Source organism: Microtus oregoni, unplaced genomic scaffold (genome assembly GCF_018167655.1).
Source record: "Microtus oregoni isolate MIOR12 unplaced genomic scaffold, Mior012 000012F_ref0000307, whole genome shotgun sequence".
NCBI classification, from domain to species: domain Eukaryota; kingdom Metazoa; phylum Chordata; class Mammalia; order Rodentia; family Cricetidae; genus Microtus; species Microtus oregoni.
The window spans coordinates 46,073,251-46,095,103 of NW_024543071.1; the positions used below are offsets into that span (position 1 = coordinate 46,073,251).

Sequence of the window (21,853 nt, forward strand, 5' to 3'; positions counted from 1 at the left end):
ATTTTTATTTATTTTCTTTTTTAAATTTATTTAATTATTAAAGATTTCTGTCTCTTCCCCACCACCGCCTCCCATTTCCCCCCCCCAATTAAGCCCCCCCCCCCTCAGACCGAAAAGCAATCAGGGTTCCCTCTCCTGTGGAAAGTCCAAGGAACCCCCACCTCCATCCAGGTCTAGTAAGTTGAGCGTCCAAACTGCCTAGGCTCCCACAAAGCCAGTGCGTGCAGTAGGATCAAAAACCCATTGCCATTGTTCTTGAGTTCTCAGTAGTCCTCATTGTCCGCTGTGTTCAGAGAGTCCGGTTTTATCCCAGGCTTTTCCAGACCCAGGCCAGCTGGTCTTGGTGAGTTCCCAGTAGAACATCCCCATTGTCTCAGTGTGTGGGTGCACCCCTCACAGTCCTGAGTTCCTTGCTCGTGCTCTCTCTCCTTCTGCTCCTGATTTGGACCTTGAGATTTCAGTCCTGTGCTCCAATGTGGGTCTCTGTCTCTGTCTCCTTTCATCGCTTGCTGAAGGTTAATATTCAGGAGGATGCCTATAAGTTTTTCTTTGGGTTCTCCTTATTTAGCTTCTCTAGGATCACTAATTATAGGCTCAGTGTCCTTGGTTTATGGCTAGAAACCAAATATGAGTGAGTACATCCCATGTTCCTCTTTTTGGGTCTGGCTTACCTCACTCAGGATAGTGTTTTCTATTTCCATCCATTTGTATGCAAAATTCAAGAAGTCCGAAGTCCTTGTTTCTTACTGCTGAGTAGTACTCTAATATGTATATATTCCATACTTTCTTCATCCATTCTTCCATTGAAGGGCATCTAGGTTGTTTCCAGGTTCTGGCTATCACAAACAATGCTGCTATGAACATCGTAGAGCATATACTTTTGTTGTATGATAAGGCCCCTCTTGGGTATATTCCCAAGAGTGGTATTGCTGGGTCCAGGGGTAAGTTGATCCCGAATTTCCTGAGAAACCGCCATACTGCTTTCCAAAGAGAATTCTGCTTTTTAAAATAATGTTTGATCTCTCTTGAAATACATGGATAGACAATGTGCCTTTCCCTCTCTGAGGGAGTGGGAACTTGGGATTGGTATGTATAAAGAAAAAAAGATAGTTTACTTTCTTTTTAAAAAAATAAAGGAAAGAAAAAAAGAAAGAAATGGCTTGAGTAATAATTTTTGTTTAGCTAGAGACAGAGTAAATGTTAATGATAGGACACAGTCCTCATGCAATTTCTTTTCACCTTCGAAAGGCTTCAAACAGATTTTGGCTCTTCTCCTTCATTGTGCTGGAAGTCTGCAATCTACAGGATGGCACAGCAGATACTGGAATTCACACGATAGGTGCAGATAGTGTGGGTTTGAACCATTGGTTATGCAGCAACTGTCTCACCTTCACCTGGTTCTCTGCCGCTCAAGCCTGAAACTGATAGAATCTTTTTCAAGTCAGCACTGGGAAACATCTTGATTAGCTCCGTGTACCTATTTAAGTCTCCATTCAAGATTTCCATCAGTCTGCTTTTATTCCCTAGCTGTCCAGAGAGAAGGTAATACAGGAAACACATCCATCAAAGAGAGTGAGTATATTCAGAATTCCCCTTTGCCAAATTGTAGAATTATCAAGAAAACTCTTACTGAGAATTAAAACAAGAATCCACATCTCCCCAGTCCCTTCTGTATATGGTGGGCTACACAGAATACGCTGAAGTTTGCTTCTTCATGTTACAAAACGCAATTAAAGAAAATAACAAAATCTCTTGCAGCTGATGGCTCAAAGGTTTCTCTGAATTTAAGCCTTTATGTCAGTGTTTTTGGGATGCTCATAACTGTCCTAGTAAACTCAGAGTTCAAAGGCACTGGCACTCACTTTGTTAAGGAAAGTGCTTTGATTTCCTTAGCACTTTAGACAAAATCATAATGAAAGGGAGCATCAGACCTGACGCCCTGATTTTAAACCTTTAACCATATTCCTGCTATATTGTTGTCCAAGAAACAAAAACACTCTAAAACGGAGATAATCCTCCCTTAATGCCAAGCATGAACCACCACTTCCTGAGTGGGTGTTTCCCTAAGGGCATCCCAAAGACTTATTCCAAAATTTGATTGATCATATATGCATCATTCTATCACAATTATATTATACTCCAGGCCACTTTGAAAATGTTGTCTTAAATGTATTAGCAAATAATTGAGAAAATTGTGTAAATAAGGTAAATTTCCCTAAAGGAAAATAGGACAAAAAATACTAAAGTTGTATGCTGTGATATAAAACACTTTCAGTTTTATTCTAAAATAATGCCACCTGCACCACCATGAGTATGATGCAGCAGTTACACCTAGAAGTGTCAGTGGACACTGAAACAATTTTATTACAATCAGTGACATCTGCCTTCTTTTTCATAATCTCACCAGTTCATAGGTGCTTTAATAAATATTTCCAGTCAATTTTTTAAACATACTTTTAGTAATCCTCATGACATTACACGAAATAACTAAGATCTGAAAAATACATTGTCAGCTAGAGGAGAAATACTGGGAATCTTTTCTGCAGAAGGACAATGGAGCTTTTCATCTCCTCCAAACTCACTGGAGAAAGACAGAGAAAATGCTACAATTACTTGACCCAACCATGTGGTTTTTTTCCTCTGATACTAGGATCATAGAAGCAATGATTGAAAGAAGAAATATTACTGAGATCACCAAATTCATCCTCCTGGGATTCTCAGATTTCCCGCAAATCACAGTCCTGCTCTTTGTTATATTCCTCACACTTTACATTACAACGCTCACCTGGAACCTGTCTCTCTTTGTTTTAATAAGGTTGGATGCCCACCTCCACACACCCATGTATTTCTTCCTCAGTAATCTGTCCTTTATAGACCTCTGCTACATAACCACAACGATCCCCAATATGCTTTCCAACTTCTTTCAGAAAGAGCAATATATCAGCTTTGTGGGCTGCATTGTTCAATACTTTATCTTTTCCACAATGGGACTGAGCGAATCTTGCCTCATGACAGCCATGGCCTATGACAGGTATGCTGCCATTTGTAACCCACTGCTCTATTCATCAATCATGTCACCCACCCTGTGTGCTCGCATGGTGATGGGAAGCTACACAGCAGGGCTCATAGGTTCTTTATCTCAGGTATGTGCCTTGCTGCAGCTGCACTTCTGTGGACCTAATGTCATCAGACATTTCTTCTGTGACATGCCCCAGCTGTTAAATCTCTCCTGCACTGACACTTCCTGTGCACAGGTCGTACTTGCCATAGCAACAATATTGTTTGGGCCTACAAATGGCTTAGCCATCATGGTATCTTATGGCTATATCTTCTTGTCCATCATGAAGATCACTTCAGCAAAGGGAAGGTTCAAGGCACTCAATACCTGTGCTTCCCATCTGACAGCTGTTTCCCTATTCTACACCTCCAGTGCCTTTGTCTATCTGAGTTTCAGCTCTGGTGGCTCTTCCAGCTTAGATAGATTTGCATCTTTTTTCTACACTGTGGTGATTCCTATGCTGAACCCTTTGGTTTATAGTCTGAGGAACAAGGAAATCAGAGATGCTATAAAGAGGTTACAGAGGAAGATGAAATGCTTCTAACAAAAGTTTTTGAGATTTGTCACTGATCGGCATGTCAGTATGAAAATTCCTACATACATTGAACAGAGGCTCATCTTGATACAGATTATGCAGCAATATAGACCATAACTGATTTGATACTACTGAAACATTATCCTTATAAATCATGGAGGCTTATATTTTTCTTGTTCCATCAGAAATAGCCTCCTGTTTCATTATTTATCCACAGTATTTGTGAAACATCTAAATATATATCTTTTTGCTGCTGCAGTTGAAGTTGCCTGGGTCTCACCTTCCAGAAGATGCCTGGCTGGAGCTCCCTGGCTCCAGAAGCCTTGTCTGACAAATGGACCAGTGCAGCATAATAAAGGCCTGGTGTGTTGTTCTTTGTTACTGAGCAAGGAACCTTCTGTTTGAAGGAATAAAAGTAATGCTGGCTTGGCTGTACCTCCTGGAACCAAAGTACTTCTCCTAGTTACAGTGTTCCTAAGAAAAATCAGTCCTAATCATATGCCAAGTTTTGGTTAAAATGCTTGTCACCACTGACTACTACCTAAGTTCAGAAGACATGGTTTAAGTCTTCAGTAGTAATGAAAGATATGATTTGTTCAGAGCTATTTAATATGAGTGTGCTTATTTCATTCTTGAAACCAGAGTCCAGATGAGATTTCATATTTAAATTTCAAATGATCAACAGTAGTATCTGATACTGTGGTTTATTTTGTCATATTAAGCCATCACTATTTATCATTGGTTAACATAGACAATGGTATCTTATCAGTTTTTTTTCTGATATTTCAAATATCTGCTCTATTTCTTATGCAATACACCTATGAATTCACTGTACTAAGTTAGTGAATACTCAGTTTTCTAAAGACTACTAACAATTATGAAAAGCAATGTATAGGCCTTCAAAATGAAAAAAAAAACAATATAGGTATAATCATGAAACTACCACGTGTCCACAAAGATCCTGAACCCTGAACAGGAGTGTCTGAGAGGAACTTGGATGGACTTTTCTGTAGAGAGCAAGGTTACTTGTCTATATTTAGGCTCTAAAAACCAGTTCGTGATTAGGCATTAGCTTTTTCCATACTTACTTTCCTGTAGTTTCTTTGTCACTTAAGATCGAACATGACAAATGCTCAAAATCACTTTTAACTGTGATAGATTTTGTTAGTGAAAGAGGAGCAGTGGTGATATGAAGGTCTGCAGGAGGAAGTCTGAAGAGAAAGACCATTTTCTCTCCCCATCTTCCCTTACCCCCATCCCACCCCACCCCCAAGATCTCAATTTTCTCCCCGGCCATTTTGTCTACTTCCCATAGCCAAGAGGACAACTATATGTTTTTCCTTTGGTTCACCTTCTTACTTAGCTTCTTTGGGATCACCAATTGTAGACTCCGTGACCCTTGTTTATGGCTAGAAACCAATTATGAGTGAGTACATCCCATATTCATCTTTTTGGGTCTGGAGAATGGGGGGAACTTGGAGAAAAAGGAGGATTGGGATAAAGGAAGGTTGGATAGGGGAGCACGGAAGCACAATTCTTAGTTAAGGGAGTCACCTTAGAGTTGGCAAGAGACTTGAACCTAGAGTGGCTTCTAGATGCCCAAGCCAAGGTCCCCAGTTAGTTCCTTGGGCAGCTGAGGATAGGGAACCTGAAATGACCCTATCCTATAGCAATACTGACGAATATCTTGCATATCATCATAGAACCTTCATCTGGTGATGGATGGAGATAGAGACAGAGACCCACACTGGAGCACTGGACTGAGCTCCCAAGGTCCCAATGAGGAGCAGAAGGAGGGAGAACATGAGCAAAGAAGTCAGGACCACGAGGGGTGCACCCACCCACTGAGACAATGGAGCTGATCTATTGGGAGCTCACCAAGGCCAGCTGTACTGTGACTGAAAAAGCATGGGATAAAACTGGACTCTCTGAGCATGGCGAACAATGAGGGCTGATGAGAAGCCAAGGACAATGGCACGGGGTTTTGAACCTACGTAATGTGCTGGCTTTGTGGGAGCCTAGCCAGTTTGGATGCTCACCTTCCTAGATATGGACGGAGAGGGGAGGACCTAGGACTTACCACAGGGCAGGGAACCCTGACTGCTCTTTGGACTGGAGAGGGAGAGGGAGAGGAGTAGGGGGAGGGGGAGGGAAATAGGAGGCTGGGAGGAGGTGGAAACTTGTTTTTTTTTCTCCTTTTCTCAATAAAAAAAATGGAAAAAAAAAGAGAGAAAGACCATACTTAGCCCTGTGTGCTTCCTCACGTTGTCGCTAGAAGCCAATGTGGCAGACAGTGATTGTTCTATTAGTAGGATATGAGAGATGGCTCAAGTTGATCTACCTTACCTGACATTGGTGGATTATGGGATAGTAAAAAAAAACTAAAGCTCGGTTATTAATCTATTGAATTTTTGATTGTTTGTTCAGCAGAACTGAACCTCATGTTTATAACATTTGACTTATAAGATCATAAAAATTTCAAGTCACTCTTGTTGTTTCACCATATCCAAGTAATTTGTTTTATCCTCTACGTTTTTTTTTTTGTTTTTTTTGTGCTATAAACTATGCTATAGTTTGTTTTCGGTTCTTACAGACATCTAAAATCTCATGCAATCTCCAATTACTCTAATCCTGAATTTATCAAAAAAAGTAAGATAAGTAGATTCTAAACAAATACACTGAAATATATCTCAAATAATACAGCTTATTTGGAGTATACTAATAAGTCATAAAGGATTCTCACTTGAAGTCATTCGAATTCATGAATTTAAAGGGTATTTGTGCTGCATAAACTTTTTAAAAGTATGACCAAATCAAGCATATTTATTCTTTTGAGGAAAACAATGTTCCTTCTTTTGATCAATGTACACTTAAAACCCATTTCCCATTAATTACTCCAACCTTTGTAATTTTAGTGACGTAAATATATTAAAGAAGTTTACTTTCAACTACTACGTAATGTAACTCATTTTATCTCAGTGACCAGAATAAACATGAGTATATTTTTAAAAGATTAATCCTAACTATAGTCTTGCAAAGGTCAGAACTATGGACAAGAAGTTAAAACAAGAAATGAAACATATCTTAAAAGTTAAAGAAGAGACTTCTGATCAACAAGTTGGAATAAATTTACACTTACTGTTCCAAACATGTAGCAAATAGAGTGGAATAATAAACAGTGAAAAGCAAAAGGTAACAACTTGTGTCCAAGAAACAGATAAGCTCGACTTGGCACCAAACCCACTTAAGAGCAGATAAGCAGGGTGAAGGTAAAGGATTCTTCTGCACCCTTTGGGAGCTTCTCTTAGTTTCCTTTAAACCTTTAGTGCTGCAGTCTTCAAACTATAGGGGCCAATATTTATTGTAAGATTTAATAGAGCACGTCCTTGTCAATTCTATTGCTGCATGAATTTAATGGCAGAAAGACTATAGGAAATTGTTGTTTGCCATAAATTTAATGATATATATTTTCTTTCTTCTGCAGTAAAAGAAGGTTGTAAGTAACAAGTATGGATATTTAAAAAACATGTTGAATTAAGCTTCCCACAGATAGTCTCTTCTCTCTCTGCCCTCCCAGATACAATCTCCCAGTAGCATCCCAAAGTGCTGCTATACAAAACCAGCTACAGCCTTCCTTCCCCCTGGTCACATCTGTCAATCCTACAGTTCCTAACCTGCCTACCCTCAAAAACCCCAGCCACAGGAGGAATCCCCTTCTAATCCAAGGGCCTCTTCTTCGAGGGTAACAAGATAGAGCCACTCCCTCCTACTGCTCATGAGATCCAATCTCCCATTCTCATACACAGCTCTGACAGTTATTTCATTGCGGGCTCCCTTTTCTCTCTGACACCATCCCTAGCGTTCACAAAGAACTTCCCCACATTTTCTTCCTTTCTTTCTTCCTTCCTTCCTTCCTTCCTTCTATATTCCTTCCTATCTTCCTTCCTTTCTGCCTTCCTCACCAACTCATCCCAATATACCAACCATCTAGACTATGAGGTATTCGGTGTGAAGAGGCCAGCTAAGCAAGCCTGTAGAACAGGCTGTCTACAAACACTACAGTCACCAAAGAGCCAGAGAGGAAACAGAAAATAAGGAAGCTCAGAAATCAGAACTTTGAACTATAATCATCCCCAACATCGATGCCAAGATATTAGCCTAACAACACAATCAATATGTCTCCACTAGAGCCCAGGTACGCTACCGCAGCAGATCTGGATTATTCCAAAAGATTCACAGCACAAGAAAAACACTTTAAAACAAACTATATGAAGATGATAGAGAGGTTCTTAAAAAGGAAATGAATAAATCCCTTAAAGAAATCCAAGGAAGCACAAATAAACAGTTGAAGGAAATGAATAAAACTGATTAAGACATGAAAATGGAAATAGAAGCAATGAAGAAATCACAAACTGGGAAAATTCTGGAAATTAAAATTTAAGAATGCAAACAGGAAATACATAGGCAAGCTTCACCATCAGAATACAAGAGATGGAAGACAGAATTTCAAATATTGAAGATATGATCAAAGAAATGGATACATCAGTCAAAGAAAAGGTTAAATCTAAAAAATTCCTGACACAAAGATCCATGAAATCTGGGACAATATAAAAAGACCAAATCTAAAAATAATAGAAATTGAAGGAGAAGAATTCTAGCTCAAAGGCCCAGAAAATATTTTCAAAATAATCATAGAAGAAATTTTTCCTAACCTAAAGAAAAAGATACCTCTACATGTATAATAAGAAGCATAAAAAAGCCAGGTGTTGGTGGCACAGGCCTTTAATTTCAGCACTCAGAAGGCAGAGGCAGGTGGATCTCTGTGAGTTCAAGGCCAGTTTGGTCTACAAGAGCTAGTTCCAGCACAGACTACAAAGCTACAGAGAAACCCTGTCTTAAAAAAACAAAGGAGAGAAAGAGAGAGAGAGACAAAGAAGAAAGTCCATAAATAACACCAACAGATTGTACCAGAAAAGAAGGACCTCTTATCACATAATAATCAAAGTCTTAAACATATAAGAACAAAGAATATTAAAAACTGCAAAAGAAAACAACCAAGTAGCATATAAAGATAGATCTATTAGAGGTATAACCCCAGCAGCACAGACATTAAGGGCAACATTGAATAAATGGGACCTACTAAAACTGAGAAGCTTCTGTAAAGCAAAGGACACTGTCACCAAGACAAAAAGGCAACCTACTGACTGGGAAAAGATCTTCACCAACCCCGCAACAGACAAAGGTCTGATCTCCAAAATATATAGAGAACTCAGGAAACTAGACTTTAAAATGCTAATTAACCCAATTAAAAAATGGGGCACTGAACTGAATAGAGAATTCTCAGGAGAGGAAGTTCAAATGGTCAAAAGACACTTAAGGTCATGCTCAACCTCCTTAGCGTTCAGGGAAATGCAAATCAAAACAACTTTGAGATATCATCTTACACCTGTCAGAATGGCTAAAATAAAAAACTCCAATGATAGCCTTTGCTGGAGAGGCTGTGGAAGAAGGGGTACCCTCATCCATTGCTGGTGGGAATGCAATCTTGTGCAACCACTTTGGAAATCAGTGTTTCGGTTTCTCAGGAAATTCGGGATCAACCTACCCCTGGACCCAGCCATACCACTCTTGGGAATATACCCAAGAGATGCCCGATCAAATGACAAAAACATTTGTTCAACTATGTTCAGAGCAGTATTATTTGTAATAGCCAGATCCTGGAAACAACCTAGATGTCCTTCAATGGAAGAATGGATGAAGAAAGTGTGGAATATATAGACCTATTAGAAATATACCTGACTTTTCTGTGGAGATTCTAAAAGCAAGAAGAACCTGTACAGATGTACTGGAGACTCTGGGAGACCACATTTGTCAGATCAGATTATTATACCTAGTAAAACCTTTCTATCACAATAGATGATGAAAATAAGATAGTCCATGATAATTTCAAATTTTAAACAGTATCTATCTATAAATACAGGCCTACTAATGTACTAAAAGGAAAGCTTTAACTGAAGAAGGTTAACTACACCCATGAAAACATAAGAAATAAATAACCTCACACGACAAAATCAAAATTAAACACACACAAACAAATATTCACACACACACACACGCATACACCAACATACACACAGTTCTGCCACTACCACAAAACACCAAAATAATAGGAACAAACAATAATCAGTCACTGATATATCAGTGGTCTCAATTTTTTAATAAAAAGACCAGACTAACAAAATGGATGAGAAAACAGGATCCATCCTTCTGATGCACACACTAACCTGGTAATACCTCCTGAAATAATCAATCTGGTGTGACTGAAGAAATTCTAAAACATCTCTCATTGCTAGTCATATGATACAATATTGGTCACATCTTTGTCTATTCCTAGGTTTGACTAAAAAGAGATATTATGTATGTAATAAGGAGTGTAGGGCCCAATGTTTTCACATCATGGTTACTAACATGTCAGGTGGCCAAATCTTTTTTTTTCCAGCTTTCTCAGGCCCTAACTAGGTGAATATTTGAGTCTCACATTGGTACACCTAAATGATGTTGGCTTATTTTACTTATTGCTCTTTGCGGGGGGGGGGTCCAAAACTCAAACTCCAAATAAACCACACTTGGAGACTTATTCTTCATTATAAATGCACAGCCTTAGCTTGGCATGTTTCGTGTCAGCTTTTATTAACCTAAATTATCCCATTATCTTTTACCTCTGGATTTTTTCCTTTATCTTACTTCTGTATATCTTATTTTCATTATTACTCCATGTCTGACTGTGTGGCTGTGCTTCCCATAAGAATAAACTGGACATCTTGTAAGATGATGGCTGTCCTAATTTTCTTTACTATATTAGCCATTTTGCTAATGCATGTATCTCATAGTAAACTGTACAGTTAAAACGCTGCACCAAATTTTATAAAAAAGAGAAACTGTTCAGTTTAAATAACTGTATCATTAAACCTTATCAGAGAACATAAAACTATTCACCTACCAACGAGAATTAGATTTTTAACATTCTGCATACACTCCTTACCCCTACAAATCAGTGTGACTTTAGCAGATAAACTGAGACTGCCTGCATCACTAGTAAGTAAGATAGTGATGAACCTTCTCTGTTACACTCAAGATCTCCTCTAAGGAAAGCAACAAAGTTTGGGGAATCAGCCTAGAGTTTTATATTTTTAATAGTTCTTATAAGAATTTCACACATAGGTACTTAATCTACATTACTTCTTTTATTTGACCCATTCCAGTTCTCCATGTTACAACATCATGATCTCTTCCTTATTAATGCTACATGTATATACATATGTATATGTGGAAGTCCCTGTGTGGTTGCACAACCCCAGTGGACACATCTGCAAAGCAAACCCCATACCTAAGGCTCAGAGAAAAATCAAAGAAGAAAGGGCAGAAAGATTGTAAGGAACAGTAAGCAGAGACTCATGTTAATGAATCCTGTCCCCTAGATATGACAGGGAAAATGCAGCAGTAAACTCTCAACAATATCTGTACGTGCCCAAGACCAGAATATTGCAAAACATGGATCTGCTTGAATGTGAACAGAGAAATTTCTACATGGCGTCACCCCTAGATGAAGAGGTATATGTTTTTATAATGAAGGACTGTTTTCATGAAGAATTAGAAATGCAGAATAATAAATTGGAAAGAGTAGCAAGGCAAAGTAAATGTATAACTTGGGTGCTCCATAGAATTATGAAGAATATACTTACTGATTATCAAGCTTTAGACTCTCTATGAGAGCTCTCTATGAACTAATAATGACTGTTGGCTCCATTTAGTGGGTGACAGTAGTGAGGTCTGAGGAGGCTAACAAAGTCAGACAAGCTGCAAGTGACAAAGCCAGAATTCGGAGTTCTATGATAGCAACATTCCAAAGATCATATTAAGTCATCAGTAGGGCAAATCTCAGCATGTTATTTCTTCTTCTGTGCATAAGAAATAATATTGTTACGGTGATTGATGTAGTTTAGGTGTCTAAGAAAATAAATGATTGTATTCCTTTAAAAGCGTGTTGTGAACAAGACAGTTTATGTAACTGCAACCAATTGCTTCAAGCTTTGTAACTAGAGAACTGTGCCACTGTAAGCCAACCCTGTAACATCTCTGATCTCATGATTGCAAGCAAAAAGTTGAGACTTGGAACTAGAAGATTTTCTATGTCCTTTCTAGCACATACAGCTCTAAGGTTGGTAGAGTAAAAACCCTGACATAATTATAGAAGATAAGGGGACAAAATATCTGGAGGTCACTATAAGCAAACAAGAGGAAGATGTGTATGACAAAATCTTTAAATCTCTGAAGAATGAAATTGAAGAAGACACAAGAAAATTAAAAGATCTCCCATGCTCTTGTGATGTGGGCTTTCCCTCTGTATGGTGTGAATACCATTGGTTAATAAAGAAGTTACATTGGAACTGTGACAGGGTAGAGCAGAACTAGGTAGGGAAACCTAAACTGAATGCTGAGAGAAAGAAGGCAGTCAGGAGAAGTCATGTAGCCCTGCTGCAGACAGATTCCAGAACGTTACCCAGTAAGCCACAGCCTCATGGCAATACACTGATTAATAGTAATGGGTTAAATTAATATGTAAGAGGTAGCTGATAAGAAGCTAGAGCTAGTATCCAAGGGGTGAATTAAATAATACAATTTCTGTGTGATTATTTCAATCAAATTAAAAAATGATGTAAAGACCTAAACAGAGAACCCTCAATAGATGAATCTAAAATTACCAAAAGACACTTAAGGAAATGCTCAATACCCTAAGCCCTCAGAGGTTGGGGGCTGCAGACCCCTAACCCCTTGACTTTCTTTGCCAGCCTCAGACTCTTTGCCTGCTTGAGTGAACTGAGCAAAACACCTGTGCCTGCAGCTGCTCTCAGCACGAGACCTTGATGGCAGGGGAGTGGGTTCTGATGAGGCCTGCAGCTGAAAGATCCTGAGATATGGGGCATGGCTATCAAGATCCCTATATAAGCTTTACTGGAGCACAACAAAGTTGGCACTCTTGTATCAAGAATGACCCGTGTCCCTGTGTCTCTCTCTGTGTGTGCATGTGCTTTTAAGTCTCCAGCTTAGTTCCTGGCTCTTGTACTGTACTGTAGTGCAGGCTCTACAATCAGAGAAAAGCAAATTAAAACAACCCCGAGATTCCTAACCACACCTGTAAGAATGGTCAAGATCAAAAGCACTGATGATAACTTATGCTGGAGAGGTTGTGGGGAAAAGGGAACACTCCTCTATTGCTGGTTGGATTTCAAACTGGCGCATCTGCTTTGGTTATTACTATGGCGATTTCTCAAGAAATTAGGAAACAACCTACCTAAATAATACATTTGGATATCTACCCAATGAATGCTCAATTGTACCAAAAGGACATGTGCTCAACTATGTTCATAGCAATACTGTTTGTCATTACCAGAACCTGTAAACAACTGAAATGTCCCTCAACTGAAGAATGGATTAAAAAAAAAATATGGTACATTTACACAATAGAGTACTACACAGCAGGAAAAATGATGACATCTTGAAATTTGTGGGCAAATGGATGGATCTAGAAAACTTCATATCAAGTGAGGTAACCCAGACCCCCCCCCAAAAAAACAAATATCATATGTACTCCCTCATAGCTAGCTTTCATACATAAAGAAAAGAAAAACCAGCCTACATAATCTGGAAGAACCTAGAGAACAAAGAGGATCCTAAGAGAGACAAAAATGGATCTAATCTACATTCAAAGCAGAAAAAGACAAGATCTAAGTAAATTGGGGACCATGAGAGAAAGTAGAAGGGGAGAGGAGAGAGCAAAGGAGGAGAGCAGCGAAAAATATATAGTTCAATAAAAACAAGTAAATCAAGGAGACTAGAAGAAAGTGGAAAATTGCTACAAATGACAAAGTGGGCCTGAAATCATTAGGGAAATCTCTCCTGCAACCATTACACCAGAGAGCAAGTGTCTATAGTGTGTTCCCTATAATTGGCTCTTCCCCTTCCACCTTAGGTCTCAACAGGATCCCAGAGCTTCTGTCAAACTTGCTGTCAGTGGACAGCTACCAGCTAAGTCCTTGGCCGAAAACATGCACTTAGGAGAGAAATCAAGCTCAACTGGAAAATATATGGGAAGATAAATAGGCACAAGAAACTCGTCTTCTTCCAATATTGCAGCTGGGACTAAAACTTAAGGTTTGGAAGGTAGAATCTGTGTTATCTAAAGACCCACGTAGATTTCAAAAGTAAGACTTAAGTGGGACTATGTTTTTAGAAATTGACCTCACCTACCCATCCTCCCCTCACCTCTCACCTGAATGTCGTTTTCTCTCTCTTTACTCAGATTTCTGACCTTCGATGAATAGAATTGTCTCAAATGTAAATCTGGGGTGTGAAATGAATGCTGAACTGGAAAATACCTGACTGTGGAATCCATTACCTTCTGCTTGCTCTCTGGTGTGAGGAGGACAAGGGGGTCGTCTAATGACAAAGGAAACAGTAAGTGTAAATCCTGGCCGCTGTGCGAGGCAGTCACAGACACCTGAACCAAACAAAATACTTTCTGTCAGGGAAGTGGACTGAGATCAAAACATGCTTGTCTGTGTTCCAAATTTCTCAATATTCACAATGTTTATATTTCAATTTCTTCTTCAGAATTCTGCTTTTAAAATAATGTTTGATGTCTCTTGAAATACATGGATTGGCAATGTGCCTTTTCCTCTCTGAGGATTGGATAAAGGTGGGGTGGGAGGGTGTGTGGAGGAAATGGAAAGAGGAGAGGGAGTGGGAACCTGGGATTGGTATGTATAATGAAAAAAAATAGTTTATTCTGTTTTAAAAAAATAAACAAATAGAGGAAAGAAAAAAAGAATACATGACTTGAGTATTAATTTTTATTTAGCTAGAGACAATGTAAGTGTTAATGATAGGACACAGTCCTTATGTAATTTCTTTTCCCCTTCGAAAGGCTTCAAACAGATTTTGGCTTTTCTCCTTCATTGTGCTGGGAGTCTGCTATCTACAGGATGGCACAGCAGATACTGGAATTCACACGATAGGTGCAGATAGTGTGGGTTTGAACCATTGGTTATGCAGCAACTGTCTCACCTTCACCTGGTTCTCTGCCGCTCAAGCCTGAAACTGATAGAATCTTTTTCAAGTCAGCACTGGGAAACATCTTGATTAGCTCCGTGTACCTATTTAAGTCTCCATTCAAGATTTCCATCAGTCTGCTTTTCTTCCCTAGCTGTCCAGAGAGAAGGTAATACAGGAAACACATCCATCAAAGAGAGTGAGTATATTCAGAATTCCCCTTTGCCAAATTGTAGAACTATCAAGAAAACTCTTACTGAGAATAAAAACAAGAATCCACATCTCCCCAGTCCCTTCTGTATATGGTGGGCTACACAGAATACGCTGAAGTTTGCCTCTCCATGTTACAAACACAATTAAAGAAAATAACGAAATCTCTTGCAGCTGAACTCAAAGGTTTCTCTGAATTTAAGCCTTTATGTCAGTGTTTTGGGGATGCTCATAACTGTCCTAGTAAACTCAGGGTTCAAAGGCACTGGCACTCACTTTGTTAAGAAAAGAGCTTTGGTTGCCTTAGCACTTTAGACAAAATCATAATGAAAGGGAGCATCAGACCTGACGCCCTGATTTTAAACCTTTAACCATATCCTGCTATATTGTTGTCCAAGAAACAAAAACACTCTAAAACAGAGATAATCCTCCCTTAATGCCAAGCATGAACCACCACTTCCTGAGTGGGTGTTTTCCTAAGGGCATCCCAAAGACTTATTCCAAAATTTGATTGATTATATATGCATCATTCTATCACAATTATATTATACTCCAGGCCACTTTGAAAATGTTGTCTTAAATGTATTAGCAAATAATTGTGAAAATTGTGTAAATAGGGTAAATTTTCCTGAAGGTGAAATTGCAAAAATTACTAAAGTCATAATATGTGATATAAAACACTTTCTGGTTTATTCTGAAATAATGCCACCTACACCATCACGAGTATGATGCAGCAGTTACACCTAGAAGTGTCAGTGGACACTGAAACCATTTCATTACAATCAGTCACATCTGCCTTCTTTTTCATAATTTCAGCAGTTCATGGATGCTTTAATAAATGTTTCCATTCAATCTTTTAAATATATTTTTAATAATCCTCATGACACTACATGAATCAGCTATGATATAGAAAATATATTGTCAGCTATAGAAGAAATGCTGGGATTTTTTTCTGTAGAAGGACAATGGAGCTTTTCATCTCCTCTAAACTTACTGGAGCAAGTCACAGAAAATGCTACTATTTCACTTGACCCAGTCAAGTGTTCTTTTTCTCCTCTCTGATACTAGAATCACGGAAGCAATGACTGAAAGAAGAAATATTACTGAGATCACCAAATTCATCCTCCTGGGATTCTCAGATTTCCCGCAAATCACAGTCCTGCTCTTTGTTATATTCCTCACACTTTACATTACAACGCTCACCTGGAACCTGTCTCTCTTTGTTTTAATAAGGTTGGATGCCCACCTCCACACACCCATGTATTTCTTCCTCAGTAATCTGTCCTTTATAGACCTCTGCTACATAACCACAACAATCCCCAATATGCTTTCCAACTTCTTTCAGAAAGAGCAATATATCAGCTTTGTGGGCTGCATTGTTCAATACTTTATCTTTTCCACAATGGGACTGAGCGAATCTTGTCTCATGACAGCCATGGCCTATGACAGGTATGCTGCCATTTGTAACCCACTGCTCTATTCATCAATCATGTCACCCACCCTGTGTGCTCACATGGTGATGGGAAGCTACACAGCAGGGCTCATAGGTTCTTTATCTCAGGTATGTGCCTTGCTGCAGCTGCACTTCTGTGGACCTAATGTCATCAGACATTTCTTCTGTGACTTGCCCCAGCTGTTAAATCTCTCCTGCACTGACACTTCCTATGCACAGGTCGTACTTGCCATAGCAACAATATTGTTTGGGCCTACAAATGGCTTAGCCATCATGGTATCTTATGGCTATATCTTCTTGTCCATCATGAAGATCACTTCAGCTAAGGGCAGGTCCAAGGCATTCAATACCTGTGCTTCTCATCTGACAGCTGTTTCCCTATTCTACACCTCCAGTGCCTTTGTCTATCTGAGTTCCAGCTCTGGTGGCTCCTCCAGCTTAGATAGATTTGCATCTGTCTTCTACACTGTGATGACGCCATTGTTGAACCCTTTGGTTTATAGTCTGAGGAACAAGGAAATCAGAGATGCTATAAAGAGGTTACAGAGGAAGATGAAATGCTTCTAACAAAAGTTTTTGAGATTTGTCACTGATTGGCATATCAGTGAGAAAATTTCAACTTACATTGAACAAAAGTTCAACTTGATACAGATTATGCAGCAATAAAGACCATAACTGATTTGATACTACCGAAACATTATCCTTTTAAATCGTGGAGTCTTATATTTCACTTGTTCCATTATAAATAGCCTCCTCTTTCATTATTTATCCACAGTATTTGTGAAACATCTAAATTTATAACTTTTTGCTTCTGTAGTTGAAGACTTCAGGCCTGGGTCTCACCTTCTAGCTCCCTGTCTCCAGAAGCCTTGTCTGACAAATGGACCAATGCAGCATAATAAAGACTTTGTGGGTTGTTCTATGTTTCGTAGCAAGGAACCTCTGTTTGAAGGAATAAAGTAATGCAGGCTTGACTATACCTCCTGGAAGCAAAGTACTTCTCCTAGTTGCAGTGTTCCTAAAAAAAATCAGTCCTAATCATATGTCAAGTTTTGGTTAAAATGCTTGTCACCACTGACTACTACCTAAGTTCAGAAGACGTGGTTTAAGTCTTCAGTTGTAATGAAAAATATAATTTGTTCAGAGCTATTTAATATGAGTGTGCTTATTTCATTCTTGAAACCAGAATCCATATGAGATTTCATATTTAAATTTCAAATGATCAATAGTAGTATCTGATACTGTGGTTTATTTTGTCTTATTAAAGCATTACTATTTATCATTAATTAACATATACAATGGTATCTTATTATCAGTTTGTTTCTGATATTTCAAATATCGGCTCTATTTCTTACGGCAATACACCTATGAATTTACTGTACTAAGTTAGTGAATACTCATCTTTTAAAGACTAATAACAATATGAAAAACAATAATAGGCTTTCAAAATTAAAAAAACAATATAGGTAAAATCAAGAAATTACAAAGTGTCCATCAATGATCCTGAACCCTGAACAGGAGTGTCTGGGAGGATTTTGAATGGACTTTTCTGTAGAGAGCATGGTAACTCATCTATATTTAGGCTCTATAAACCAGTTCATGATTAAGAGACAATGGCATTAGCTTGTTCCATTTTTACTTTCTTTTAGTTTCTTTGTCACTTAAGATCGAGCATGACAAATGCTCAAAATCACTTTTAACTGTGATAGATTTTGTTAGTGAAAGAGGAGCAGTGGTGATATGAAGGTCTGCAGGAGGAAGTCTGAAGAGAACGTCCATATTTAGCCCTGTGTGCTTACTACTTTGTTACTAGAAGCCAATGTGACAGATAGTGATTGCTCTATTAGTAGGGATATGAGATATGGTTCAGGTTGACTGACCTTATCTGACTTTGAGTAACTATGGGATATTAAAAAATAAATAAAGCTCGGTTATTAGTCTAATGAAATTTTGATTGTTTGTTCAGCAGACCTGAACCTCATGTCTATAACATTTGACTTAGTAAGATCATAAAAATTTCAAGTCACTCTGTTATTTCACCATATCCAAGTAATTTGTTTTATTCTCTTGCTTTTTATTTTTTTGCTATAAACTATTCTATAGTTTGTTTTGGGTACTTACAGACATCTAAAACTTCATGCAGTTTCCAATTACTCTAAGGCTGGTTTTTTCAATAACAAAAAAATAGGATAAATACACTCCACACAAATCAATTGAAATATATCTCCAATAATATTGCTTATCTGGAATATAGTAATGACACATAAAGGATTCTCACTTGAATTCACTCAAATTCTTGAATTTAAAGGGTATTTGTTGCATGCATTTTATGGCATAAAGACTATAAGAAATTGTTGTTTGCCATAAATTTATTGATATATATTTCCTTTCTTCTGCAGTAAAACAAGGTTATAAGTATGGATTTTTTAAAAAAAAAACATGTTGAATTAGGCTTCCCACAGATAGTCTCTCCTTCCTCTGCCCTGCCAGATACAATCTCCCAGTAGCATCCCAAAGTGCTGCTATACAAAACCAGCTACCGCCTTCCTTCTCCCTGGTCACATCTGTCAGTCCTACAGTTCCTAACCTGCCTACCCTCAAAAACCCCAGCCACAGGAGGAATCTCCTTCTAATCCAAGGGCCTCTTCTTCAAGGGTAACAAGATAGAGCCACTCCCTCCTACTGCTCATGAGATCCAATCTCCCATTCTCATACACAGCTCTGACAGTTATTTCATTGCGGGCTCCCTTTTCTCTCTGACACCATCCCTAGCGTTCACAAAGAACTTCCCCACATTTTCTTCCTTTCTTTCTTCCTTCCTTCCTTCCTTCCTTCCTTCCTTCTATATTCCTTCCTATCTTCCTTCCTTTCTGCCTTCCTCACCAACTCATCCCAATATACCAACCATCTAGACTATGAGGTATTCGGTGTGAAGAGGCCAGCTAAGCAAGCCTGTAGAACAGGCTATCTACAAACACTACAGTCACCAAAGAGCCAGAGAGGAAACAGAAAATAAGGAAGCTCAGAAATCAGAACTTTGAACTATAATCATCCCCAACATCGATGCCAAGATATTAGCCTAAAAACACAATCAATATGTCTCCACTAGAGCCCAGGTACGCTACCGCAGCAGATCCGGATTATTCCAAAAGATTCACAGCACAATAAAAACACTTTAAAACAAACTATATGAAGATGATAGAGAGGTGCTTAAAAAGGAAATGAATAAATCCCTTAAAGAAATCCAAGGAATCACAAATAAACAGTTGAAGGAAATGAATAAAACTGATTAAGACATGAAAATGGAAATAGAAGCAATGAAGAAATCACAAACTGGGGGAATTCTGGAAATTAAAATTTAAGAATGCAAACAGGAAATACATAGGCAAGCTTCACCATCAGAATACAAGAGATGGAAGACAGAATTTCAGATATTAAAGATATGATATAGCAGTGGTCTCAATTTTTCAATAAAAAGCACAGACTAACAAATGGAGGAGAAAACAGGATCCATCCTTCTGATCTACCACTAATCTGATAATACCTCCTGAAATAGCCAATCTTGTGTGACTGAAGATATTCTAAGACTTCTCTCATTGCTGGTCATCCAATAAAATCTTGGTCACATCTTTGTCTATTCCTACTGTTGGCTAAAAAGAGATATTGTGTATATAATAAAGAGTGTAGGGGCCAATGTTTTCACATCACGGTTACTAACATGTCTGGTGGCTTGAGTTCTCCAGCTAGCGTCCATGCCACTGTCAAGGGCAGTAACTGATATTGTACTCTGCCCACCTCTCATTACATCCAAATGAGATTTTCTTGAAATGTGGAGCCAAAGGAATCTTATTACCAAATTGTTTTTGATATTTCAAAGTTTCTGAAGAATCATATGATATCAGTATAATAAGGATCACTGAAGACCTTATTTTTATACGAGATATTAACAGCAAATGTGAGGAACTGGTATTTCTTATTTCTTGTCACCTGTATTCAGTGCTTGAAAGTGTGTGAGATACAGCATATGAAATAGAATAGATACTATATGTATGCTATATCTTACAAAAAATTTCAAAATGCATAGAAGAATAGGCAGTAAAATAAACTGGCTTCTCTCTACTCAATTATTCCCATCTTAGAGAGAACATAGGACTTGTGATGCTAGCTATTTAATTAATAATGGGACTATGATGTGATCTTAATAACAATGTCTTATTTTGATAGTTCAGGAAGTAAGCAAACTGATTTAAACCAGGTGTCATGAACACGTTATATGTAACAAATTGTTAGGTTCTTTATTTTGTCTAGGAGAGCATTTCTAATAAGAACTCAGGTGACACAATTTGAGTAAGATGGTAAGTGAAGAAATAGACAGGTTTTACCACATACTCCTTGAGTTTACACATGGCCAGGATTGAGAGAATAGGGTCTTAGAACATGGGAGAGAATGAGGAGTTTCACCCCATGCCATGGAAAGATTACAATACGAAGAGAGGATATGTGGCCACCCATCCAGACATAATATTAGGAGCACCATTCTTTAAAGATGGGTGAAAATGTGCGACAAATCCATTTCTGAAGGACCACAGGAGCTTCAGAAGTCCCCTCACATAAGGAGGAGCTTCAGAAGTCCCCGTACATAAGGAGGAGCTTCAGAAGTCCCCGTACATAAGGAGGAGCTTCAGAAGTCCCCGTATATAAGGAGGAGCTTCAGAAGTCCCCGTACATAAGGAGGAGCTTCAGAAGTCCCCGTACATAAGGAGGAGCTTCAGAAGTCCCCGTACATAAGGAGGAGCTTCAGAAGTCCCCATACATAAGGAGGAGCTTCAGAAGTCCCCGTATATAAGGAGGAGCTTCAGAAGTACTCATACATATGGAATTCACTAGAAGAATACTGCAAAGATTCACTTCCCTTTCTCTTTATGTCTTTAATTTTTTGGACTACCATAAGAACTTTGCATATTTATGGAGTACATCATGATACTTTCATGTATTTATATACTGAATAATAATCAAATCAGTAGCTTTCATACTCATCACCTGAAGTGACTCGTTTTATGCTTTAAAAAAAATCACATTTTCAAACTCCTGCCTCCATAACATCAAATATTTTCCTCAAATGCAGATACCATGACAGAAAGTGAATATGAGGTGAGAACAGAAGCAAAGTATAACAATATATGATTATGGGAATGTCATAATGGAATCCATCCCTTTGTGTGCTAACAAAAAACTTATTAAGAAGCTCTTACTTGAAAGTGTTTGAAATATGCAATACACCTTGGATAGCTGTTTTCAATCTACTGTACAATAGAATACCCAAAATAACTCTATATAATTTTTGAAGCAAAGCCTTTTTTCATTTTCATAGCAATCCCAGTTCCCTCACTCTCCCCTCCTCCCACTATCCTTGCCTTTCCCCTTCCCCATTCTTCATCATCAGAGCCAGTGAGGCCTCCCATGAGGGGTCAACAAAATCTGTCACATC

General features: G+C 38.4%; 2 protein-coding genes across 2 annotated transcripts; both read left to right on the forward strand.

Moving 5' to 3' along the window:
• Positions 1-2,660: 2,660 nt before the first annotated feature.
• On the forward strand, positions 2,661-3,602 carry LOC121454737 (olfactory receptor 5AN1-like). The gene has a single exon (XM_041662165.1). It carries the CDS (start codon positions 2,664-2,666, stop codon positions 3,600-3,602), a length of 939 nt encoding a protein of 312 aa, XP_041518099.1. The 5' UTR covers positions 2,661-2,663.
• A 12,391-nt stretch (positions 3,603-15,993) lies between these two features.
• On the forward strand, positions 15,994-16,932 carry LOC121454738 (olfactory receptor 5AN1-like). The gene has a single exon (XM_041662166.1). The coding sequence runs from the start codon at positions 15,994-15,996 to the stop codon at positions 16,930-16,932; it is 939 nt and encodes a 312-aa protein (XP_041518100.1).
• The last annotated feature ends 4,921 nt before the right edge of the window (positions 16,933-21,853 follow it).